Source organism: Falco peregrinus, chromosome 7 (genome assembly GCF_023634155.1).
Source record: "Falco peregrinus isolate bFalPer1 chromosome 7, bFalPer1.pri, whole genome shotgun sequence".
NCBI lineage: Eukaryota > Metazoa > Chordata > Aves > Falconiformes > Falconidae > Falco > Falco peregrinus.
In genome coordinates this window covers 27,393,593-27,415,724 of record NC_073727.1, presented here as the reverse complement: position 1 = coordinate 27,415,724, position 22,132 = coordinate 27,393,593, and the positions used below count along the sequence as shown (strand labels likewise).

The window sequence follows — 22,132 nt, the reverse complement described above, 5'->3', positions numbered from 1 at the left end:
ACATTAAATACTTCAAGCTAATTCAGCTTGTAGCCTTTGTGTGAATACCTGCTCAAGGTATTTATCTACACCTGTGGTTTAAAAAATAGAATCAATATTGGACTGGGGCCGGGTGGAGACACAAACACAAGCACAGGATGGGCAATTAGAGTGCTCTGTGTCTTACTTGTCAGCAGATGTATGCAAGTGCACTTCTCCCATCCTGCTGATAAGTAACGGAAGCCATATGAATAGCTAGACAGATTATTTAAAAATTTTGCTTTCCCTTTTGAACTCATGGCAGTCAGTTAGGTCTGACTAACTCTGGTGATTGCATGAGTGAGTGTTACCTTAAATCTATTTTTTGCCTTTTAGCAAACTGTTTCTGAGTAGGGTTGTGCTGGTTCATACAACATCATGCAGATGCTTCCAAAAAGAAAATGACAATGAATAGTAAATAATTTGGTGAACTTACCACTTCCTCAAGCTCAGTGTGGGAGGTGGTGGCAATTTTTCTTATTAAGCTGCTTATTGCTTCATCTGACCAGAATTTCCAATTGAGTTTGGGTCCAGACACATCTACAAAGCCTTACAGACTAGCTGTTGTCCTCTTGTTCTTTTTTTTTTTTTCTGAAATACAGAAGCAGAATTTAAAAACTGCATTCTCATTGCCTTCTTTTTGCACAAAGAAAGTACTGACTCTAGTAAAAGTGAAAGGCAGAACTATAAACTGTGTAGCTAGTGCAAACCATCAGAAATGGTAATAGTGGTGTTGTTTCACAGTAGGAGAGGTAAACAGATATCCCAAAATTAGGGAAACAGTGAAACCAAGAGCTTTCTCATTTTAAAATCTTGGGACAAACTGTCACCTACTGTTCCAGTGTCCTGCTCATCTGTGCATATGATGTAAGAGGATGCAGACAGAACTTAGGAAGTCCATCCTTATGCCACATGCTAGAACACTAAAAGCATCTCTAGAATTAGCATAAATTTCAAAACATAACTTCTCTTCTGACTGTAAATGTATATCTTTTACACCTTCCCAGATTATTTTTCTTTCTATTTAGAGACTGTGAAACCTCTTGCATCTTCAAGAATTTTTACTGTCCTATATATCAAAGTATAAATGACAACAGCGAACAACTGCACCTAAAAAGTTTCCTAGTTAGAGATCATCATCATCATCTGGAATATCCATAACATATCATTAGCATGCTGATATATAACACTGAGAATAAATCAATTGTAGCCTCTTCTTTGGTACATACAGAAAGCAATAAAACCCCAAACGAAAGTACTTAGCAGCATCCCTGTCCCCTGTACACCTGCATCATGAAAGCCTGCATCCTGCCACAGAGCACACCGATTTCCCCCAGTCTTTGGCAAAGCCAACAGTATACAAAAGTTGTATACAGCACCGGAATAGAAAGGCTTACTGGCAGCTGAGGTTAAACAGCCCATTTTCAATAGAAATACTTCATTAACAGACCTGAGTAGTTCTGTTGTAGAGAATTACTGCAAGCTATGTGGCAACTTGTGTAAGGAGGAGCAGCTACATATCAGCTGTTATCCTTGCTTTTCCTTATCTCCACGGGTTCTTCAACCATTACTTTAACTCAACATAGTTAACACATCCCATCACACAAAAGAGGCAGACTGAGACCAGGCTCATAGGATTACATTTGTACCACTTTCTCACACTTGTCATGCTAGAACACCTTTGACTGTCTGGCCATCCATCACATTTTCTTTCTACAATTAATTGAGCAAAAGGGTCAGCACAAGCTTCGTTGTAAGTCACTAACAATCACTGGTTGACCTCTGCATCATCCTTTTGTATAATTAACTGTTTTGAAGCAGGACAGGAACCACAGAAGGGAAGACGTGTATCTAGTTTGGCACACAAATAGCACAATCAAGTTGAGCTGTTATAGAAGAAGCAACACTCATGGCGGTGAATAAGAAGAGAGTGTTTGCTCACCCAGAAAGCAGTTGGAGATGAGCAGGTGAAAATTATTTCTGCCACGCTCAAAACTGTTCCTCTACATGGGCATCACCTGTATAAGGCATGATACTCTTTACTGAAGGGAAGTTGTATGTGTGCACACACGCATATGCATGTGCCAGCATGAGAAGGAAAACAAAACCCATGGAGCTATTGCTCATGATTGGTTACTGCTCAGTAGGAGCCTTCAAAGCTTCACTAATGAGCTCAGGAGCCAGGAAGAAACTGCATACAAAGACACTCTGCCAAAGAATCAGTTGTGCCACATTTACACATCTATCTTTTATAAAAATCTTACAGATGCACAGCATTAGCTTTGCCAGCTCTGGTTATCCACAAAAGTAGTGAGGAATGCAAGCCAAAGCTACTCACATCATAGGGCATAGAAAAGGAGGTGATTGGTATTCAAGGCCAGGGAGTGAGAAGTGGGTAAACTTTTTAATGCCTACAACTGGGGATGGATAAACTCAATTTCAGCTGCAGGAATCCAACAGTGTTTTTTGAACTGAGACCAAAACCCAGAAATATCCAAACCAGCTAGGCAGTATCAGGCTAGAAACCATATGTTACCTCTTTAGGGTACCTCAAACTTCTTCAGATAGAAAAAGAGGTTACTTCAGTCTCGTGGCCATTGCTCTTACTTAATAAACATTTTTGCAGCAGCACTTAAAACCCACGATCCTGGACGAAAGCCCCAGCCTGCTAAATGCCACAGAACTCAGAACAAAATGATGAACCCTCTCTAAGAACTGCCAAGTCAAACAATGCACACAGCCCATGCCTGCCTAATCTCATCCTCTTCTGATGAGACCCCCACGTATGCCAGAAAGTGTGATTTATTTACAGGTTTAATTTTAAGACTGGATTAAGTATAACAATTATCTACTGTAGAGTTGTAAGATAATTAAAACTTTCTTTTGCCATCAGCATGATCTGGATTCACAAAAGTAAAAGTACTCCACAGTATTTACTTCTCTGTAGCCATGCTGGATTGACCATCTGTTGTACCTTTTTCCCACAGAAATCAGCAGCAAGATGAAATACTACGCAATTCAACAAGAGTTAAGCCCTGAAGAAATTGCCCAGAAGCTGAGTGTGGCTGAGGAGATGCTGAAGGAAATCAAACACCGTAAGCCTTTCACTAATCAGAGGCAGCGTGCAGATGAGGAGGAAAACACAGCAAAGAAGTGTGAGTTTTAAGTTTGTTTTCCATTCACCCACATGCTGATGCACAGCTGGCATGGGCCAGGCAGCTCTGGATGTAACTGCTGAGCTCCTGGGGAGGACCGGCAGGTGCTTGGCAAGCTCCCACTGGTGTGATGAAGATGCTGCTGCCGCTTCCAAATGCCTGCCCCAAGTCGCTGCTGGTGCTTGCTGCCCCCATGGCAGAACGGGCAAAAAAATATGTGTGTGTCTGTGTGTGCCTGCGCACTGCAACACCTCAGCAATAGCTGCTTAGGAAGGTTCGTGCCAGGTGGCACTGCTCATGTCAACATCTTTCTTACCCCCTGCCAGCTGTGCCATGGGGACAGCAAATTCCAGCAGAGAGAGAGAAACTGCAAGTATGGGAAAGAGTGGCAGCCTGATCCTCACAGCTCGGTGAACATGAGTCACAGTCTCAGGACAGTAAGGACTGCCTTCTCCAGAATAGCCTCGTTAGCTGTGACAATGAAAAACAAATGAAGAGCGATGAAAGCCAAATGTAGTTTCTTTTACAAAGAACTACTTGAGAGGTGAAATTAATGGCATTAAAATGAGATACTAAAATGAGAGGCATCTTTCCTTTTCAAAAGAGGAGGGAAAATTAAATTCAAGGTATATGATCTCTCAAGTGAACTTTTAACAAATGTGTTTTACTGTCCCCTCAGTAACGACAATAGAAATTGTTGCATAGGTTAAGTGTTGTCAGAAATCCAGGCTTTGGATTAATCAGCTGCCTCTGATTTTTCTCCCAGTGCTACAGCAAGTTGAAGAGTTTCATGAGAGGTACAATGACACAAGATCTCTAGTATCTGATGTGCTGGAGCAGCTCAGCGAACAGGATGTGAAGCTGTCAGACCTGGAGGAGGCATTAGACCAGGCACTTGACTATATTATACAAACTGAGGATATAAATAAGGAAAACACAGCCAGTCTTCAAAGGCATGAGGTACTCACAACTGTTGTCTGTGAACACTCCATCTCTGCCGGTGCTTAAAATAGATTGCAAACATTTTAGAGTCAGGAATCAACACACAAAAAATTAATTTCTAAGTCTCCAGTTCTAAGAAACAAGTTGTGGAAGTGCAAGGTGCTATTATCTATTCATGGAGTGACAATAAATGACAAGTTTTAGCATGGCATGTCTCAGCAGGCCAAGGAAAAGATAGATACTAATGTCTAAACTAGGAAGATGCAAAACCCAAGAAACTTAAAATTCCATGTAGCATGGCTGCTATAAATATTGTGGTGGGATTTTTTCACCTGTTATGTACTGATTTATAATGTGGAAGAACTTCATGACTACAGAAGTAATTATATTCTATTAAAACAATATAAAGGCTCTGCAATGCATTTGTGCCCTGGGCTGAGTGCATTCATACTGTCTCGTCCAACCTTTCTCTCTGGTCCTCTTTAAAAAAAATGCATCCCCAGTTTTTCAGCAAGAACAGAAAATTGTCTTTGCATCTTCAAGCACAAATTCATTCTCTAATTGCTCCACAACAGATACCTTGAAACTGGGTTTCCTACTTGCTGGGTGAAGAGCCTAGCTATAAGGCTACAGCAGTTTTCCCTTACGCTCTGTTCAAATGAATAGTTTCAGTATTTTGAACAAAGTAATCAATCCAGAGGAGAGCTCAGAGGAGACCTGTCCCCTACAGCATGGAAGGGAGGCATGTTTGCCTGTAAGTGGTGGTATTAGGTTCAAATCCCATCTGATTGGATGAGGAAATTGAATTTTCAGGTCTCTTATCCCAGAAAAGTACCCAATCCATCAGCCATACAAAAAGACTATTTTTTCTCCTCCCAGCAGCTTTGTGACTCTCTGTTTTTGGGGTTTTTTTTTAGTTTCCTTTAAGGGATGCAAAACCAAAATGTCCTGATATTTTACTCTTCATTTATTTTTTCAGCAAGGAAGAAAATGATAAAGCAAACCATTTCGGACCATTTGAAGTGAAATGTTTCCATTTCAATGGCTGAAATTGTTTGGATTCTAGAGGAGCGGGGTTTAAGGAGCAATTCTGTGATTTGAAGAACAATCTTGCAAATTCAGGCCAACCTCTGGGTTTCATAGCATCAGTGGCTGAGTTTTGAGCTCTTGAAATTTGCAGCACTAGAAGTTCATGTTGATGTGGAAGGTCTAATAATTCAATAGATAAATCAGGCATGCTGTTCTGATTTCTTCCACAAGCAGCTTGGGATCCTTATGTGCAAAGCCTCTTCTGTTGTTTCATTGTTTCATAATTACAGTGCCAAGCTGCAGCTCATCTCACATTTATGAAGCAAAGCCTGAAGTGTGTAGTCACAATTGTTCACTGTTTTTGACCAGTTGGATCTTCATTATTCTTTACAATGAAAGCAGATGCTGTACAAAAAAGATTGTTCACATTAGCTCCACTATTGACAAGGGAAAAAAAAATCTCTGTACTGTAGATCAGAAAAAAACTAGTCTCCAGACTACTATGAAAAATCCATGTTTAATTTGTCTCTGCTGGAAGTACATTGAATAATGCTTTATTCCAATAATTTCTCATGCTGTAATATAAAATGAAATTGATAAATAAAAAACCCCTCAACATTTCTTTCACAAAGACAAGAAAATACAAAGAGTCACATTATAATATGGAGCTATTAGAGATACCTGGAAAAAACTTAGATTTCAAATTTGTCTACAATCTATCTAGTTCATCACTTCATCTTTTGAATTAACTTTAATGAATTTAATAGAAATGGTAACACTATTTTAGAATGCACAGACGATTTTGGATGTGATTTTATTTTATTTTTTGTAGAAACAACATGAGAAAATATTAAAGCAAACAGATGAAGTGAACGGCATTCTGCTAAGTGCCGCAACTATTTTGGCAGGACCAGAAAAGGTCAACTCTGAGTTAAGTGAGGTAATAAAGGTAGGTGCTTCAGTGACTTCTTTGAATGATATGTCCTAATTTTTTGAACTTCTGTCACGTGTTTAAACCACTAAATAAAAACCTCTCCTTTTTTATACTGTTTCAATGAAATACTGATGAATATCCCCCCCCAAAAAAGTAAAAATCTTTCTGGATTAAAAGCACTATAATTACATTTTACTGCCTCAGAAAAATAACTGTATTATAGGGACACTACTGTAGGAAGAGCTGAATGAAGGATTTTGTTGTGGAGTTCCCAATCATTTCACTACAAGCAGCTGCTAAAAGATGCTCTGGTAAAAGACTGCACTATATGCTAAATTCCTTTTCTCCTGCCTGTAAGTGAGCATAGGAGGAGGCAAAAGATCCCAGATATCAGTGTCTAGACCAGCCAGTTTCAGAGTGTAAAACATATATAAACAGATTGCCTTATAGAAAATCCTCTTCTGGAACTGTAGACTAGTATCCAATGTTTCATATGAGACAGGGTGCTGTAGGAAATTTTTAGAAATTTCAGGGTTTTGAACTTCCTATGAAAGAATGAATAAAATAAAACTGGGATTTTTCTAACTAAAATATTTACCAAAGCTGCTTTTTTTCATGTTTTATTTTAAAATTTTGAGAGAATTGAATTATCTCATAAAATGATCATTAATTAATAATTTGTCACAATTAATAAATGAAAATTCTCCACAAACATTCATTCTGGTCATAGTTGCCCACTTCTTTTTTAACACAAAAGTAAATATCAGAAGTCATTAATTCTTCCTTGAAAAAGTTATTTGAGAAAACAGAAAGAGGACAGCTTGCTTTATAACCATCCCAGGGTGACGAAGCAATACATATTCTTTTTTTCTCCTATGTTTTGTACAAAGCAAATTGCTGCAGTTTATCATCTTGGGTGTCCCACTCTTGTGGATAAGTTTATCCACAGGGGATGTTCACGCTGCAGGGAAGTAGTATGCGAACACCATACATCTTCCATCCTCACCAGCAATAAGTATTTTCACACTTCACTCATTCATCCTTTTTCTCTCCCTCCATTTTGTCCTTTCTTTGTGTATTTTGAGGCCAAATTTATAATCCTCAAACATATCAGCAAGCTTGTGTATTGGAGAGAAGCTGAATGCAGGGCCCATTTGGTCTTCCCCACAAGTATTTCATGTGAGGAAGAAGTATGGCTAAGGCAAAAGTGACACTACTTCTCCTTGCCTATACATAGATAAAGGTAGTATTTAGGTGGACTGATTCACAAACCAGACTAACCCAAGGTGTCTTAGCACAAGAGATGTCTCCGTGCAAGGAGACAGAAAGGAGCCAGGGCCCATTTCCATGATGTGGCACAGCTCACAGCTGTACACCTCAAATATCTGCACCTCTCCAGCCATTGCCAAATTGTCCCCAGAGCACAGGCACTGCCCATGCTGTTCCCCAAGGAGGCAGGTTGGGGACAGCGGCAGATGGCCAGGGCCAAAACAGTGCCAGGGCCCATGCAGCAATGTGATGATGCATAAGCCCAACCACCACAGCACTATTTAGTTCACTTGTATAGATACCATTTAGAAGTCCCAAAAACTAACTTCTGGCCTGTAGTCTTCACAGAGAAGAGGTAAAAACAAAACAAACAAAAAAATTATGGGTTCAACCTCCCAGTTTCGGAAGAACCGCAATAAGGGGATTTTTGCAAAGATCTGGTTTAATTACTTCACCTGTTAGCACTTCAGTCTGAAAGACTACTCATTGGAAGCATTCTGGACCAAACATAAAAGATAGTAAGACATTTCTCAGTGCCTTTCTTTTGTATTTTACACTATCTCCTCTAATACATTTTTAAGCGATTCTTGGAATTTTGGTTTTTGTCTTCCTGCATTTGTCTTGCTATACTGACATTCATGGGACAGACTCTTAGATCTTTCTTCTTTTTGATCTGTTAAAATTATAACAGAAAGCAATAACATTATAATGATATAGATTAAAATAAAACCTAATAATCAAAATATGGATTGAATTTTTACAGTTTTTTATCTTCTTTCCTTCCTTCCGTATTTTGTTCAGAATGTGTCAGGGTTCTACGCAGAAATAGATGGAGCGAAAAAGGAATTGCAAGAAAAACTAGCCAATCTGTCTCTGTTTGATGATGATTTGGTAGAAAAGGCTATGCATCATGCACACAACCTAAGAAGACTTGCTGATGAGCTGGACCGGTAAAATTTAACTTCACCAGAATCCGTTCATAGAAGTGCTACTCATTGAACAGCTGAATGAACAAATGACAAGCAGAAACACAGTGACATTAAATATGCTGTCTGCAAATATGCACTAAACAAATCACTGTTGAGTCATGTATGGAAGGACTTCTCATGGTCCAGAGGGAACAGCTGAATCCTTTCAAAGAACAGACATATATCTTGCATGACATTCTCCCTTTTCTAATTTGGCATGTTCTTCTCTTCCCATAGTAAGAGAATAGAAAGGTAGATTACTGAAAAGTAAAACAATACAGGCAGATAAAATGGGATTTGCAGAAACAGCTCATGTCAGTAAATCCATTCACATTTAAAAATGTTTAGCATTATGGGCCACAAAATAGACTTTGGGATAATTTTTGTTCAAGAACTGGTTTACAGATGGAGTAGTTCTGATTGTCAATAGGTTGTGTCCCAGTGAAACTGGCCCACTGCAACACCAAAAAATTACTGTACATCTTCCTATTTTGCTGGAAGATACTAAATTCATCAACTTTCTCCCACTTTACTAAAAAAATCTCTTCTAGACGGATTTGAAATATGACTTTTATTTGCAACTGGGACTAGCCATGGAACAGCCACTGCTGCAAATGAATTCTTAAATAAAATATTTCACCAAATTCTACCTTAAGTAATATCATGGACATAAGCTTTTTGAAAATAAACTTAAAACTACTCTTCAGGTATACTATCTAAACACCAGTTGTTTCTTAATATTAGTCTGCCCTAGATAAGAGATTAAAATAAAGAAAAAAAATAACAGATGGTTTTCTTTTATACAATTGTATAAAGCTGACGTCTGTAACTCTGTTCTAGAATGCCACACAAACTACAGACAGCCTAAAAAATAAATATGTTCAGTCTGAGATCAGCTAACTGGGGGCAGCAGAATCACTTGAAAGAAAATACCCCATATGGCTAGCCTTCATCCCTTACCAAAATAATTTTAAAATGACTACCAAGTCCAACACATTAGGAATTTAGCAGAAAGCAAACAGAGATAATTACAAAATATCCAGATGGAAATGTGCTGACTTTTTTTATTTGTTGAGAAGATTGTCCTGCAGTGAAACTGTAATCCCTTAAAACATTTAGCCTGTCTTCAAATCATTTTGGTTTTACGGGTTGGCTTTATAAGCTTGTTAGGCTTTTATTTGGCAGAGTTTCTTCTTTTGTCTTAGGGGAATTTTATATTAGGGAAATTTTATATTAGGGGAATATAGCAGGAAATTCTGGCAACAACACTGAATCTGGAAATTTAATAATCCCTCAGTGTGCAAACACCTTCAAGTGAATATACACATATAAATATATATTTAGGGAACATATCTAACACATATTCTAAAATCTATTTACCACAATAATATTAAAAATAATAAATGGCTAACAGCTGAAGGTTAAGCCTTGAACCAAATACTGTTTGGAATCTCCCCTGAAGACCAGTTATCACCTAATATGCAAATCAAGCTCTACCAAGCCAGCAAAAATATGTTGTGTTTTTTAAATCTAACATTTTGCAAAGTTTCATGACGATGGGCAGTTCTTCATCTGACTTCCCTCTTTTCCCACCTACTTTTGGAAAATATAAACAGCCCAGGGATACAGCTGTCCTGATCACTGGCACACACAGGTCTTTCCATTCATGGCCAGAGTTATTCCTAAAGGACAACTGATGGATCTGTTATTCTGTTAATTTATGGAATATCTAATCTAGGGTGTGTTTTTTGTTTTGTTTTTTTTTTTAAAAAAAAAAAAAAAAAGCCCAGTAGTCACTTGTTGCTGCTTATATAGATGTTAAGGGTAAAATTCCCCGAGTTAAACCACTAGAAAGGACTTTCTATCCACATAGTTTTCATCTGCTTCAGATTGACATAAATGGTCATACACAATAAAGAGAATACTACTCTACTACTCAGGCCAGGTATATTTATGTGTCTGATTATGTAGTCAGAATTGACAGAACGTTAAGTAAATTATTCAATTTGAAACCACTTAGATTTAGTTTGATTTCTTCCTCCTTTTACTCTCTTTTTAACAGGAATTTGTATGGTGTTGATACAAATGGTTTGGTACAAAGGGCAATAAACGCTTCAAATGTGTATGAAAACATTGCCAGTTACATTGAGGAAGCTAACAAAGCTGCCTTGCTGGCACTGAACACAACAAACCGGGTCAATGACGTAAGTAATTTTCATCATATCAGCTTTTAGTTTGCTTCAGGGACTTCAGACACCTAAATATAAAGAAAAAACAAGATTGAGCTTAACTGTCAGCACTATACTTCTCACTGCTCATCTTGCTTCACCTATTTCTGAATTAAATCCTAGGTGGTTAGTTATTCTGCCAGCCTAATGTCCCCTGGTACTCAAAAAGATGCAACTTGTTCTTCTGTCCCTAAATAGAGGGTGATGCTGCTCTGTGTTGTTACTCAAATTGAGGCATTTCTGTAAAAGTACAGACAACTCCGTGGCCCTGTAGGAACCTGATGTGGCATGTAGTGCTCAAGTCCTCCCGTTCCACGCAGCACCAGGTGGCAGGAAAGGTCGTCAAGACATCTAACAGAAGCATCACCGTTTCTCATAGAAAGTAAAGTTAAAATGGAGCAAATATCCCACTCGTACACTCAGTGCAAGGATAAGGATGCTAATTTTGTCTCTGTCCTTGCTATTCTATAACACTTTATATGTATTTTTGTATGTATATAGCTTCCAACCTGTATACATGCTATTTATCAGCAATTTATTAGTGAGATAGCAAGAGGATTTGCTTAGATTACAAGGGCCTGAGCCCCAGGGAGCTGTGGGATTTTGAATCCAGCCCTCTGCTTTCAGCACACTCCTGAGGACTGCAAGGCAGCTCCCCACACAGTGCAAGCATCCCATTACCCACCCGAGGTGACAGCAGAAATGAACAGTCACAGTGCCTAACCAACACATAGCGTGAGCATCACATTGACCGTACTGGAGCTGATCAATTGATAGGACTTCTGTGCTCTCTGCATCTTTGTTATTCAGTGTTTTTGTCTGGAAAAGCATACATTTCTCTAAACTTTAATTGCAATTTACAGAAAATTTTGCTTTTCAGACTTTTTTTCCAATCCATCTGCCAATCTTAAGAGTAACCAAAAAAATGAAAACCGCAGTGACTTTGCAGTTGCACTTATATGAAGGAATAAAGAGGAACATTCAATAAGCATTATTCTGACTTTCTTTTTTGAAACATACTTATAGGCTGCAGTTGGAATTGATACTCAGATCATTTACCATAAAGGCAAAAGCGAAGAACTTCTCAACCAAGCCATGGAGCTACAACATACAGCAGATTACAGTAAATATATATTCTTCCTATTTTCCCAGTCAGTCTAGAAGCATGCGTGTTAAAATAAATTTCAAAAGCACATCACTAAGGCAGAACTACTGCTGTTAGTGTATTGATCGAAGTTACTACACAAAGTACTTGAAACGGCCATGGGCACAGTTTGAGTAGTTCACGTGTTGTCATCCTGCCAAATGCTGAAAGTTTTTTTCATTCACAGAAGGACCATTTCAGACCGAATCACTGTCTAAATAGGAGATCCTGCAAACAGCTGTTCAATTGAAATCAATTCACAATAGTTTAAGTGCTCAGAAGGCTAGATTTCACCAATGAATATTAATAATAAATGTTAAAGAATTTTGGAAAAAAGCTCTAAAATTACAGAAATTACTTCTTCAGGCTTTTTTCAGGCTATTTTGAGTTCCTTAAAACTTTTCCTGTACACTTGTTGCAGCTATTCTCGGCAGTTCTGGTAAAGCGAAGGGAGAGAGAGTACTGACTGAGATATAGGTCTCCAGATTTTTCCAAGTGACCTTCTGACAAGTAAATAATGGCTGGGAGCTGCAAAACTGCATTTTCCTTTAGGTTATGTGAAGTCAAACAGTGCTAGTATACCTTATACTAAAAAAGGCTATAGTATACTGCCTATGGTGTATTAAATGCTTAGTAATGTACCTCTACAGGATAAAATTTACCTTTTTAAATGCTACTTTGATGCCACTCAACTCTACCTCCTGTTTTCTCCCCACAGGTAATGATTTAACCATTGCAGACACTAGCCGGCATGTTAACAGCACTCTTGCTAGAATGAATGATCTGCGAAGGCAACTGATGACAGCCATCACAAAAATGCAATCAGCAGAGCCAGGTTGTAAAAGCAAATTCATCTTTACGATGCTTTATATTCATACATTTAAGGGCATATTTTACCTTTGCATGTGGCCTATGAAGTTGATATTAAGATTTCAGTCCCAGGGAGGCCTAAAGGTATTTGACAGAAACAAGACCTAAAAAGCAAACATCCAGCTTTAACACACTCATAATAAAATCATATGTTTTGCCACCTGAAATTATTAACATTCTTCTTGATCCTCCTTACTACAGTTGTCTCCTATGTTATTCTTGATGTTTTCAGTACTGGAGACTCTACAGGTCTGTGGATTTATTGTATTGACAGTCAAAATCTAATTCACATATACATCACACCTGGCAAGCAGAGAATTTGGGAGGTAATTACTAGCAGTCTTCATTGACAAAATCACCTTAGTTTTTCAGAAAAGAGACATCATAGAGTATCCAGCAAGTATATCTGAAGGTGTTCAAAGCTGACATCATTAAGATTTTTTCATTAACTTCAACTAAAAATGGCTGGGTTTTACTGCCAAGACATTGCCATATACAAAATGTCACAGGTTTTACAAATACAGTAGATGGTAACTCCCCCAAAAAACCAAAAACCTCAAAATGCCAGGTATGAAAAAACAAAAACATTTCAAGTGTCTTGTGTTTCTCTTCTTCAAAAATATCTTTCACAAAAAATATTCAACAAATACACACATTTTCTTTTTAAATCCTGATGAAAATCAATGTATTTTTTCATCTCTGTTCCAACTTCTTTGGCTATATAACACTCATCAAAATCCAAGAACACTGAAAATTTCTAACTATCTAGAATGAAAATAGGAGTCTGATAAATTTTGAGAATTAATATAACTGTAGACCAACCACAGGAAGTTTTGAACATTCCTTGTGGAAATAAAGAGCAAATCAAGCAAGCAAGGTTGGGGCCCCATTCTGCAGAAGGTAAAATTCCCTTAACCTCACCACCTTCTAAGTGCTGGTTATAGCTCACTTGAATCTATGAAAAAGTTCATTTCTTCTCATCCCCTATTTATTTTGTAGTGGAAGCCAGAGAACGTTTGGAGCAAGCTAAACTGAAGACTGCAGAGGCTGTAAGTGCTACCATGACAGTGACGCAGGCTACAACCCCCATCGATGAGAACGTGAGGTTGTGGTCTCAAAACCTACAAGACTTGCAGCACAATTCAGCAGCATACGACAGTGCTGTGCATTCAGCTGGGGATGCAGGTATGGTGACCTGAATTTTACCATTCCTTAGCATTAAAAGGCCAGGGAATCACCGCAACATCTTGTTGTATGGATTGTTCACATTGCATATAAACTTCTAGCATTTTACATCCTTGAAAACATTTCCAAAAATAGCAGTTATCTAGAGACTTGACTATACTTTAAAACTGTTCCATACTGGGGCATTTCCAAAAATGACCTAAACAGTTAAGGGTTGAAATCTTACTGGCTTCTAAGTTTTTTTTATCAGGATACCAAGGTCAGACAGAATGGTAGACAGCTTAAATACTTTTATTATTATGATTGATGGTTCAGTTGTTTGGTTTTTTTAACACTGGGAGGCATTTGAAAACAGGGCCCTTTTGTTCTCAGTGGACAAGACATGGTCCCTGACTTGATTAGATTGTAGCCTAAACAAAGAGGGTAAAGAGGATTAAGGAGGAAATATAATATTTAAGCAGAATGATTGCTGGGAAAGCTTGTAAGCACCACATTAATTCCACTTTTATCATCGGGGGGTGGGGGGAAGGATACTAGAGTAAAAATTGGAAGATTTGTTATGAAACACTTAAGGTAGCTAAAAAGACAAAAGAAAAAAATAAGGCAGGCTACAACACTGAAATAAAGATGATAGGAAAGCGTAAAAAGAGGCAGGGAGAGTGAAGCTGAAATGAAGTTATTTGTGAAAGAAGGAAAAGAACAATTAGGAAAGAAAAGAATCAATCTAGAAGTGAAAATATTCAAAATAAAAAATTGCTGACAAGCACCACCGTTTGTTGCTCAGTGTATTCCTGGCTCTGCCTAGGAGGCTTACTAATCCCAAGTTATTCATGGCTGGGGAAGCTGAAAATCCAGAACAAGAAATTTCCTGCATACATTTCACAAGTACCATCACCTGCAGCATTGTTCAGCAATGTCTTCCCTCCTGAAAGTACCTCAGAGAAGGTCCATAACTCCATTGAGTCTGTCTCCAGGAAGTCTGAATCTCAGATCTACTGCCCCAAATCCTTCTGTCAGGAGCTTTGCAACTCGAGTGCCTTTTTACTGCAAATGGTGTTGAGTACCAAGCCCAACACTGTTTCTAGCATCCCAAAGCCACACTCTGCCCTCTTAACTGGGGAAACCCAAGGGTCATGTTACTTCCAGTATTCAGTGGTAGACAAGACCCTTGCAGTAGTATTTTTGGTTGAGTGCTCCCAAGAACTGGTATAAAAGTGGTTCCCTACACAAGAAGAAATTCAGTACTGTACAATATCCCACCTTCTGGCTCTAGAACTGGAGATTTCTCTAAGCTTTTCTTCCAAAGGAAACACTAAACCACTCCCTCTGGGAATGAGTAAGTATAGAGGAATGAAGCTGGGTTAATTAACATTGATAATATACAGCTGTGGGTTGGCCGATGTAGACAAGGTGCAGCTGTGGCTGGTTCTGTTAAGTGGTTGGGCAGCCAATGAAGAAGCAGAGAGAGGAAGAAGCAAGAGGAGAGAGAACACGTGCCCTGGATGAGGCAAGATGAGGAGAAGGCAGTAGAGGGGCTGATATGAAGAGTATGCTGGTACGATATGGTAGAAGACCTTGTTGCAGCTTGATAGTTTGGAGAGTGCTGTAACAAGTAAGCTCGCTGCTAGTCATCGTGCAGAGCTCCTTAAGTAGTCGCATTGCATTGCGTTGCTGTAGAATGTTTTTGATCACCACAGAGCACAGTTCAGGCTGTGAGCTACGGGCTTCAACTCCCGATTAAGATAATGTAAATGAGGATATGATTGGCATCCAGGGAGGGGATGGTATGAGGAAAAACATCCAAGATAAACAGTCTGCTATAGCTTATATATGAAGGTTTTGGGGTTTGCTCACCTTTACAGAGCAGCAACACGAACTGCATTTGGCTCTTCATGCTCAAAATGTCAGCAGACATTCAGGATTCCAAAAATCTGCTCATACCAGCTTGTTTTACTGGAAGAAATATTGAGAGGCTCCATAAGAGTGGATAGACCCAAGATATCCCAGCTGTCCTAGTTGGTCATGTTTCCAAAAAGTCACGTGTGGTACATGCACCATGAGTTGTAAAGAACAGCTCAGCTCCTATGTGATGTGCCTGGCAAAAATGTCTTCTCTGTGCTGGTGGGTTTGCAGGTAGGGACTCGCCTTGAAAGTATTGTGATCGTATCAGTGGCCGGAGGGCCTGCTTACTAACGGTTTGAGAGATGCTAATGTGCAAGCTACAGTAATGTGTGACCTACTACATTTATGGAGCCAGCTTTTTCCATGGCGTTTTTTGTCTGAAGGCATTTTTAGCTGAGGAGACAGATCAGTGCTACAAAAGAGGCTATAGCATGATGTGACTGATTCACAGCCTGCAAACATGCCAGGGCATGGTGTTCTCGCGTCAGCTGTGTACATTGCCAGGAGAGGTTGACCTGGCAGGAGGAATGTCTATCAAAGTTGAAAGGAAAGTCACAAAAGATGTTCAGACAGGTGCCTGAAACACCAAAACACCTGATCATCATGCTGATAACACTGCCATGGCAGCTGAAGCCTCTAAGATGACATGTCTGGACTGCCTTTGAATAAAGCTTGCACTTGATTTTTGGAGGGGTGAGAGCGTGTCTTGGCTGTGTGGTTTGTCTGAGAACCTGTTTCCCTGTGTTGTGTCACCATTGTGCAGGGAACTGGTAGGCTTTAGCAAAGCAGATGAAGGACAGGTTGGGAAGGAAAACACAAAAGGAGAAAGTGTCTGGAAGGTTATAGTCGAGGTATTTCCTCCTTGACAGTTTCCCTTGTATTCTTTTTTGTATTTTATCACTGGGTGAGACTAATTTCCTTTTTCACTCTCACCTTCATCCCAAAGACTAAAACAAAAAATCAGTATTCTTCTGTGTTGAAAAATGACATTATAAAGGACAAGAGGATGAGATTTATGGTGGGATTGTATAACAGCTAGCAGTAATAGATGTTAGTTTTGTGTTTTCATTTTACAGTTGTGTTCCCAGTTTGATACTTCAAATTTCAAACAGATGAAAAGCCAATTTTTCAATATATCAGAACAGGAACAATTCCAATTAATTTGCTGATTAATAAAAAAAATAGGTGGTTAAAATTTGCTAAATTACTTTCTGATCTTGCAATATTTTTTTTTTTTAATTTAAGAATGTGAGCTTTTTCCCAATGCAATGGAACATTCACTTCAAAAGGCAGAGAAAACTTTCTCTGAGTTGATTATTATACTAGTTGTGTTTTATCTTTTAAGTAGAAATTTAATGTATTCTGGAATTCATGTGTTATCCAGAATTCACTGTAGTTCTTTGAGGATTTGCTAAAATAATGGCATTTTAATGCACAGTAAGCCTTCTATAGAATATCTGATTACCAACTCCCAGCACATAAGGCCTTTCAGGACTTAATGGGCAGCACTGGAGAGTTTAAAGCTCTGTATGGCCCGCTCCTACACTGGAAAGTAAAATACAAGTGAAAAGACCCAAGCAGAGAGACTCTGGCAAATACAGGTTTCCACTCTACTCAAAGAGAAGCAGGACTTGCAGGACTCCACGGGATCTTCTCATACTCTGGGTCGTTAAGAATGAGGCTGAGATGCTACAGTCTTTAGTCAATACAGAACTGGAAGCACACAGAGAAGTGATTGAAGGCTGTTCTTCCTTCTTTCCCTTCTATACAGTCTCAGTACAACTGAGGATTAGCTCCTCTACCTGTGTCTCTGCTATCTTTGCAGACAAGAGTGAAAATATGAGGGGGAAAAACACAAGAGGAGGCAGACACAAGTTGACAACCCCTAAAATATGACTGCAAACCCTACAAATCTGATCTTAACCTTTATAGTGAATCCATGTCATTAAAAATTAACTACGAATACTGGATCTTTCTTATATGCATGTAGCTTGTGGCTAAAATCACATTTCATTACACTCAGCTAGCTGTACCTACATCTAATTAAAGATGAAAAATGATGTGATGTGTAAATATCCTTCAAAGGGCAGCAAGTCATTGGAATCTGATGTGATGAAACTGGATTATAAGTATGGGTAGCTATTTTTCTTTCTCTGTAATTTTTCTGCTTATCTTTCTGGGAAAGGACTTCTCTCCCTTTGAACACAACAAAACACCTGCGTTTCCCTTTGATGACAATCCTACTTGCACACGTACCAGAAGACACAGCAGTGAGAGACTGAAGGTCCTGGACTCTGATTCATGACCCCTGGCAGATGTAGGCAGGAAAGCTGAAGAGGTTGTCACTTGCGAGGGCTGGGGCAAGTAGTAAGCACAGTTTAGGTGCATATGCATCATCAGCTAAGGCTTTGTACCGTTGTACAGTACAGGCCTGTTGCCCCAGTCTGAAAGCAGCAGTGTTTCTGTTAGCAGAGTGGGCTGTGAACCACATGCAGACACATCACCTGTACAGCTGTTGCTGCTATCTGCGTGACAACCTTTGTAAGAGACGCACAGCTGAGAGCTGAGGGAAACAACCTATTCATCTCCTCTAAAATGAACTTGAAGAGCTCATGAACCCATAGCTCCTAGGTGCAGTTCCCAGGTCAACCACAGATATTCAGTGAGCTGCTGAACAAATAATCCTTCTGCTCCAGTTGCCATATCTGTAAAATCTGGCTTAACATTTATTTGCCTTGAAGGAAGATTAAAAGGTTATAATGATTAACATTTGCAAAGCTTCTTGAGCACAGTATTACAGAGGTACAACAACATGGTAGTACCTAGGATCCCATGAAAAAGTAGTCTCCTTCGTGCAAACTTCTTTGCAAAAACTTTTGCAATATTAGATTCTGATAAATTACTACCCTTTCTGAAATTCCTGCCCCTCACACAGCACAGTGAGAACTTGTTCCTAAAGCAGAAGGAGATAGGTGAGTTAACCTAAGAGGCTAAGGAGAAAATTTTCTGAGTTAAAAACCAAACTGTCACTTCTTTTCTAACTGCAGTGAAGAAACTTACAGAAGTCTTCCCTCAGCTCCTGGACAAACTGCGCACAGTAGAACAGAAGGCACCAGCAAACAATATTTCTTCCAGCATTCAGCGGATCAGAGAGTTAATTGCTCAAACCAGGAGTGTAGCTAGCAAGGTAAAACCTTTGGATGGGACTTCCGTTTACTAATGCTAATAACCAAATGCATCTTACTAGGAGCTCTATTTTCTTGGGTGATGTTAGAAGCCCAAACTTTGACATTGTTACCTCCCAAGAACTGGATAAACAAAACACCATGGAAGTCATCAAAATCTTTACAGTTGCTACTTGCAAGCAAGTAACATTACCATGGTATTTGTGGTAGACTACTGCTACTGCAGTAGCAACTTCAATTAAGTAATTGCCACAGTATTAAAGATGGCTACAATAACAAAACCATTTAAAGCTAAAACTAATAGGTCATTACTCAGCTGGCAACATTAGTCATACACAGTAGTAATTACGGCAATTTCATGCAAACTTTTCTGAGATTACAGTATTTCTTTTTTTTCTTTTGCATTAATTTTCTGCAGGGTAAGATAATCTTTGGCTCACATGTTTAATAGAGAGAAACACTTTTATTATCATACATAAATTATGAGAGATTTTCTGTAACAAGAACACAAAGGTCAAAACTGTATATTTTAATTCACTCAGAGAAATAAAAAATGCAGTGTATTATTGTTATGTTCACAATGCTGGCATATGCTGTCCACATGCATTACTTCAAAAAAGAAAAGGAAAAATCACTTAGCATATGTGCAGTGCTTGACTGTTCTTTAAATCTATTTTGTCATTCAAGCATATTGTGCTTAGACTTGAAAACATTTCAGTTATGTTGAAGGCATTTTGAACTAAAATGAACATGTTTTAAAATTTTACTAGCATCTCATATATATCACTGTAACTTCAGTAATACAATAGGATTGCTCATGAACAGAAAGTTGGTCACACTACTCCCAAAGCAAAGAAATAAATTTCTAGCTATATAAGAATTTCACTGGGCCACAAATTATGATGTAGCCCTGATTCAACTAAGCGTACACATACTGAAATGTAATTTACTTTATTTAATATGCTTAAGCACAGCTAATTAGGAGCTTTAAATAATTTTAAAATTAATTCCCTTCACCTTCTTTAGAGAGTCTTCCAGAAGGGATTGTTACAAACATACAATTTTGCATGGCCAACTTTTAAGTGCCAACACTGCTTTTGCAGTAAGCAAGGCTGCTGGCTAAGTATTCCTGTATATCACCTTAACTAATGTCCCCAGGCAGCAATAATGTGTCTCACTTTGCACACTTGCAACTGCAGGTCCAAGTTTCTATGATGTTTGGAGGCCAATCAGCTGTTGAAGTCAATCCAAAGATCAACGTGGAGGAACTGAAATCTTTCACTTCCATGAGCTTGTACATAAAGTTTCAGAAAGACAGCCCACAACTGGCAGCATCTCCAGACAGATTTATTTTGTACCTCGGAAACAAAAATGTAAGAGAATAACCCAGTTATTTTTATATATATATAAAAGAAAAAAAGAAAATGGAAATAGGCTTGAAGTTTACTTGCCCTTGGTTTTTCCTCTCACTATTTCTCCATGTTTCAATATAAGAGGTATCTACTATGAAACTGTCATTGATTTTGTGACAAGCAATGAGCAAGGGTTGCCAGGACCCTTGTCCTTGAAACTTCTCACCCCAAACAATGAAGGATTCTCTCCAAGAAGCAAATTAGACAGCCTGCACAGCTTGCTGCTGTGATTGTCACTGCTGCAAGCCACACTTGGTGTCTCCACTGAAGTGCTCCGAAGCAGTTAATGTCACTCTGCTTGACTTTTGTGGGCCACGTTTTAATCAGGTTTATGCTGCTGACAGAGTCAATTCCAAATCTCCAAAGTCACAGAGCCACAGGATAAGCAGGTTTCTTTGTATGTGGCTTGTGCTGCTGTCGTACGCTGAACATGGCTACTTCGAAACATCTAGGAAGGGCATATAGTCACACCCCCGGTAAGTGTTGTGAAATAATTATTCTTTAAAATGTGGTTCCTAGAAGGAAAAAAAAAATATGCCTCGCAAGCCAGGTAAAATCCTGGTAAGCTTTTTCTTTGGAAGGGTAAAGAGGCAGGCTTTTCTTTTTAAGCTTTTCTAAAAAGAATGCTAAATATAAATCAAGTGAAACACCTCTTGGCAAAATATTTAACTGCAGCATAATACCTGGGCTTTAGACAAATATTTCTTCCTATTTCCTGCATATGACACTGCACGCTAAATACTCATGAACAGCTTCCCGTTGAACATGACCAATTTACGGTCAAAAGGCATCTCATGACCTTGTATTTACCTCAGTCAAAATGGATATAAAGTAAAATATCAGAGACTTTTTCTGTACAGTTTTATCTGGTAAAGAAAGCAATTAGAGAATGAAGCTTTTCTTTATTAGTTGTATTTAAAGGTGTCATTTAGTCTATCAAAGCCCACTCTTTACTAATGTTCTACATTAAATCTCTTTGGATGTTGTAGCTCTGACATTCTTCTCCATTGGTGTTTTAGGCAAAAAATTACATCGGTCTTGCAATTAAAAATGACAACCTTGTGTACATTTATAATCTGGGGGGCCAAGATGTGGAGATACCTCTGGATGCCAAGCCAGTCAGCACCTGGCCTTCTTACTTCAGCATCATCAAAATTGAGAGGTAAAGTGATAATCTGTATTTCCCCAAAATCAAACAGTTAATAGGAAAAAAAAAATAAATCGAACAGGCTGGGTCAGAACTGCTCATCAGGAGGCTTCAGTGCCTGGTTCTAATCCTGCTGAAATAAATGGAAATTCTCTGCCTTTAGACAGCCAGGACCCAAGGGGCCACAGCAGGGAAGAAAAAGTGTCTGTGGTTTCTCTCTTTCTTTTCCCCCCAGTGCCTGCTAGTAAGGAAACACAAACTCTTCCTGAGTTGGAGGCTTGCCTGTTCTTTTTTAAGTCTAGCCAACACAAAACTCTCATCTCTTACAATTCCCCTCTACAGGATTGGAAGACACGGCAAAATGTTTTTAACTGTGCCCAGTCTTAGCAGCACAGCTGAAGAAAAGTTCATCAAAAAGGGAGAGGTTCTTGGTCCTGGCTCTCTCCTTAATTTGGAACCTGAAAATGCTGTTTTCTATGTTGGCGGAGTACCTCCTAACTTCAAGGTTGGTCAGAAAAATACTTTAAATTCAAAAGTAAATAATGCAAACTTATCTTGCTGGGCTTCCCTTTAAACAGAGAAATGGTTAATAAATAAAATGTCCTTATCTAGTAATTTATCATCCTAGGACTCTTATCTTCTAGCCATGGCAAAACCTACCATTTTCTCTAGCACATCATGTCATACAGTAAGTCAATCAGATTCCTGTCAGCTGTCATTCAACTTTTCTGAAACGTAATAAGA

The 22,132-nt window shown here is 38.7% G+C and overlaps 1 protein-coding gene across 1 annotated transcript in view; it reads left to right on the top strand.

Annotated features, from left to right (window-relative positions):
- LAMA4 (laminin subunit alpha 4) overlaps positions 1-22,132 on the top strand; it is a 107,621-nt gene that overhangs the window by 56,140 nt on the left and 29,349 nt on the right. Inside the window, exons 10-21 of the mRNA XM_055810112.1 lie at positions 3,006-3,173; positions 3,940-4,133; positions 5,977-6,093; positions 8,149-8,297; positions 10,378-10,519; positions 11,570-11,666; positions 12,406-12,522; positions 13,557-13,742; positions 18,692-18,831; positions 20,029-20,202; positions 21,261-21,403; positions 21,731-21,893. Of these exons, the coding sequence (XP_055666087.1) occupies positions 3,006-3,173; positions 3,940-4,133; positions 5,977-6,093; positions 8,149-8,297; positions 10,378-10,519; positions 11,570-11,666; positions 12,406-12,522; positions 13,557-13,742; positions 18,692-18,831; positions 20,029-20,202; positions 21,261-21,403; positions 21,731-21,893 (1,790 nt within the window). The remainder of the gene's footprint in view (positions 1-3,005; positions 3,174-3,939; positions 4,134-5,976; positions 6,094-8,148; positions 8,298-10,377; positions 10,520-11,569; positions 11,667-12,405; positions 12,523-13,556; positions 13,743-18,691; positions 18,832-20,028; positions 20,203-21,260; positions 21,404-21,730; positions 21,894-22,132) is intronic.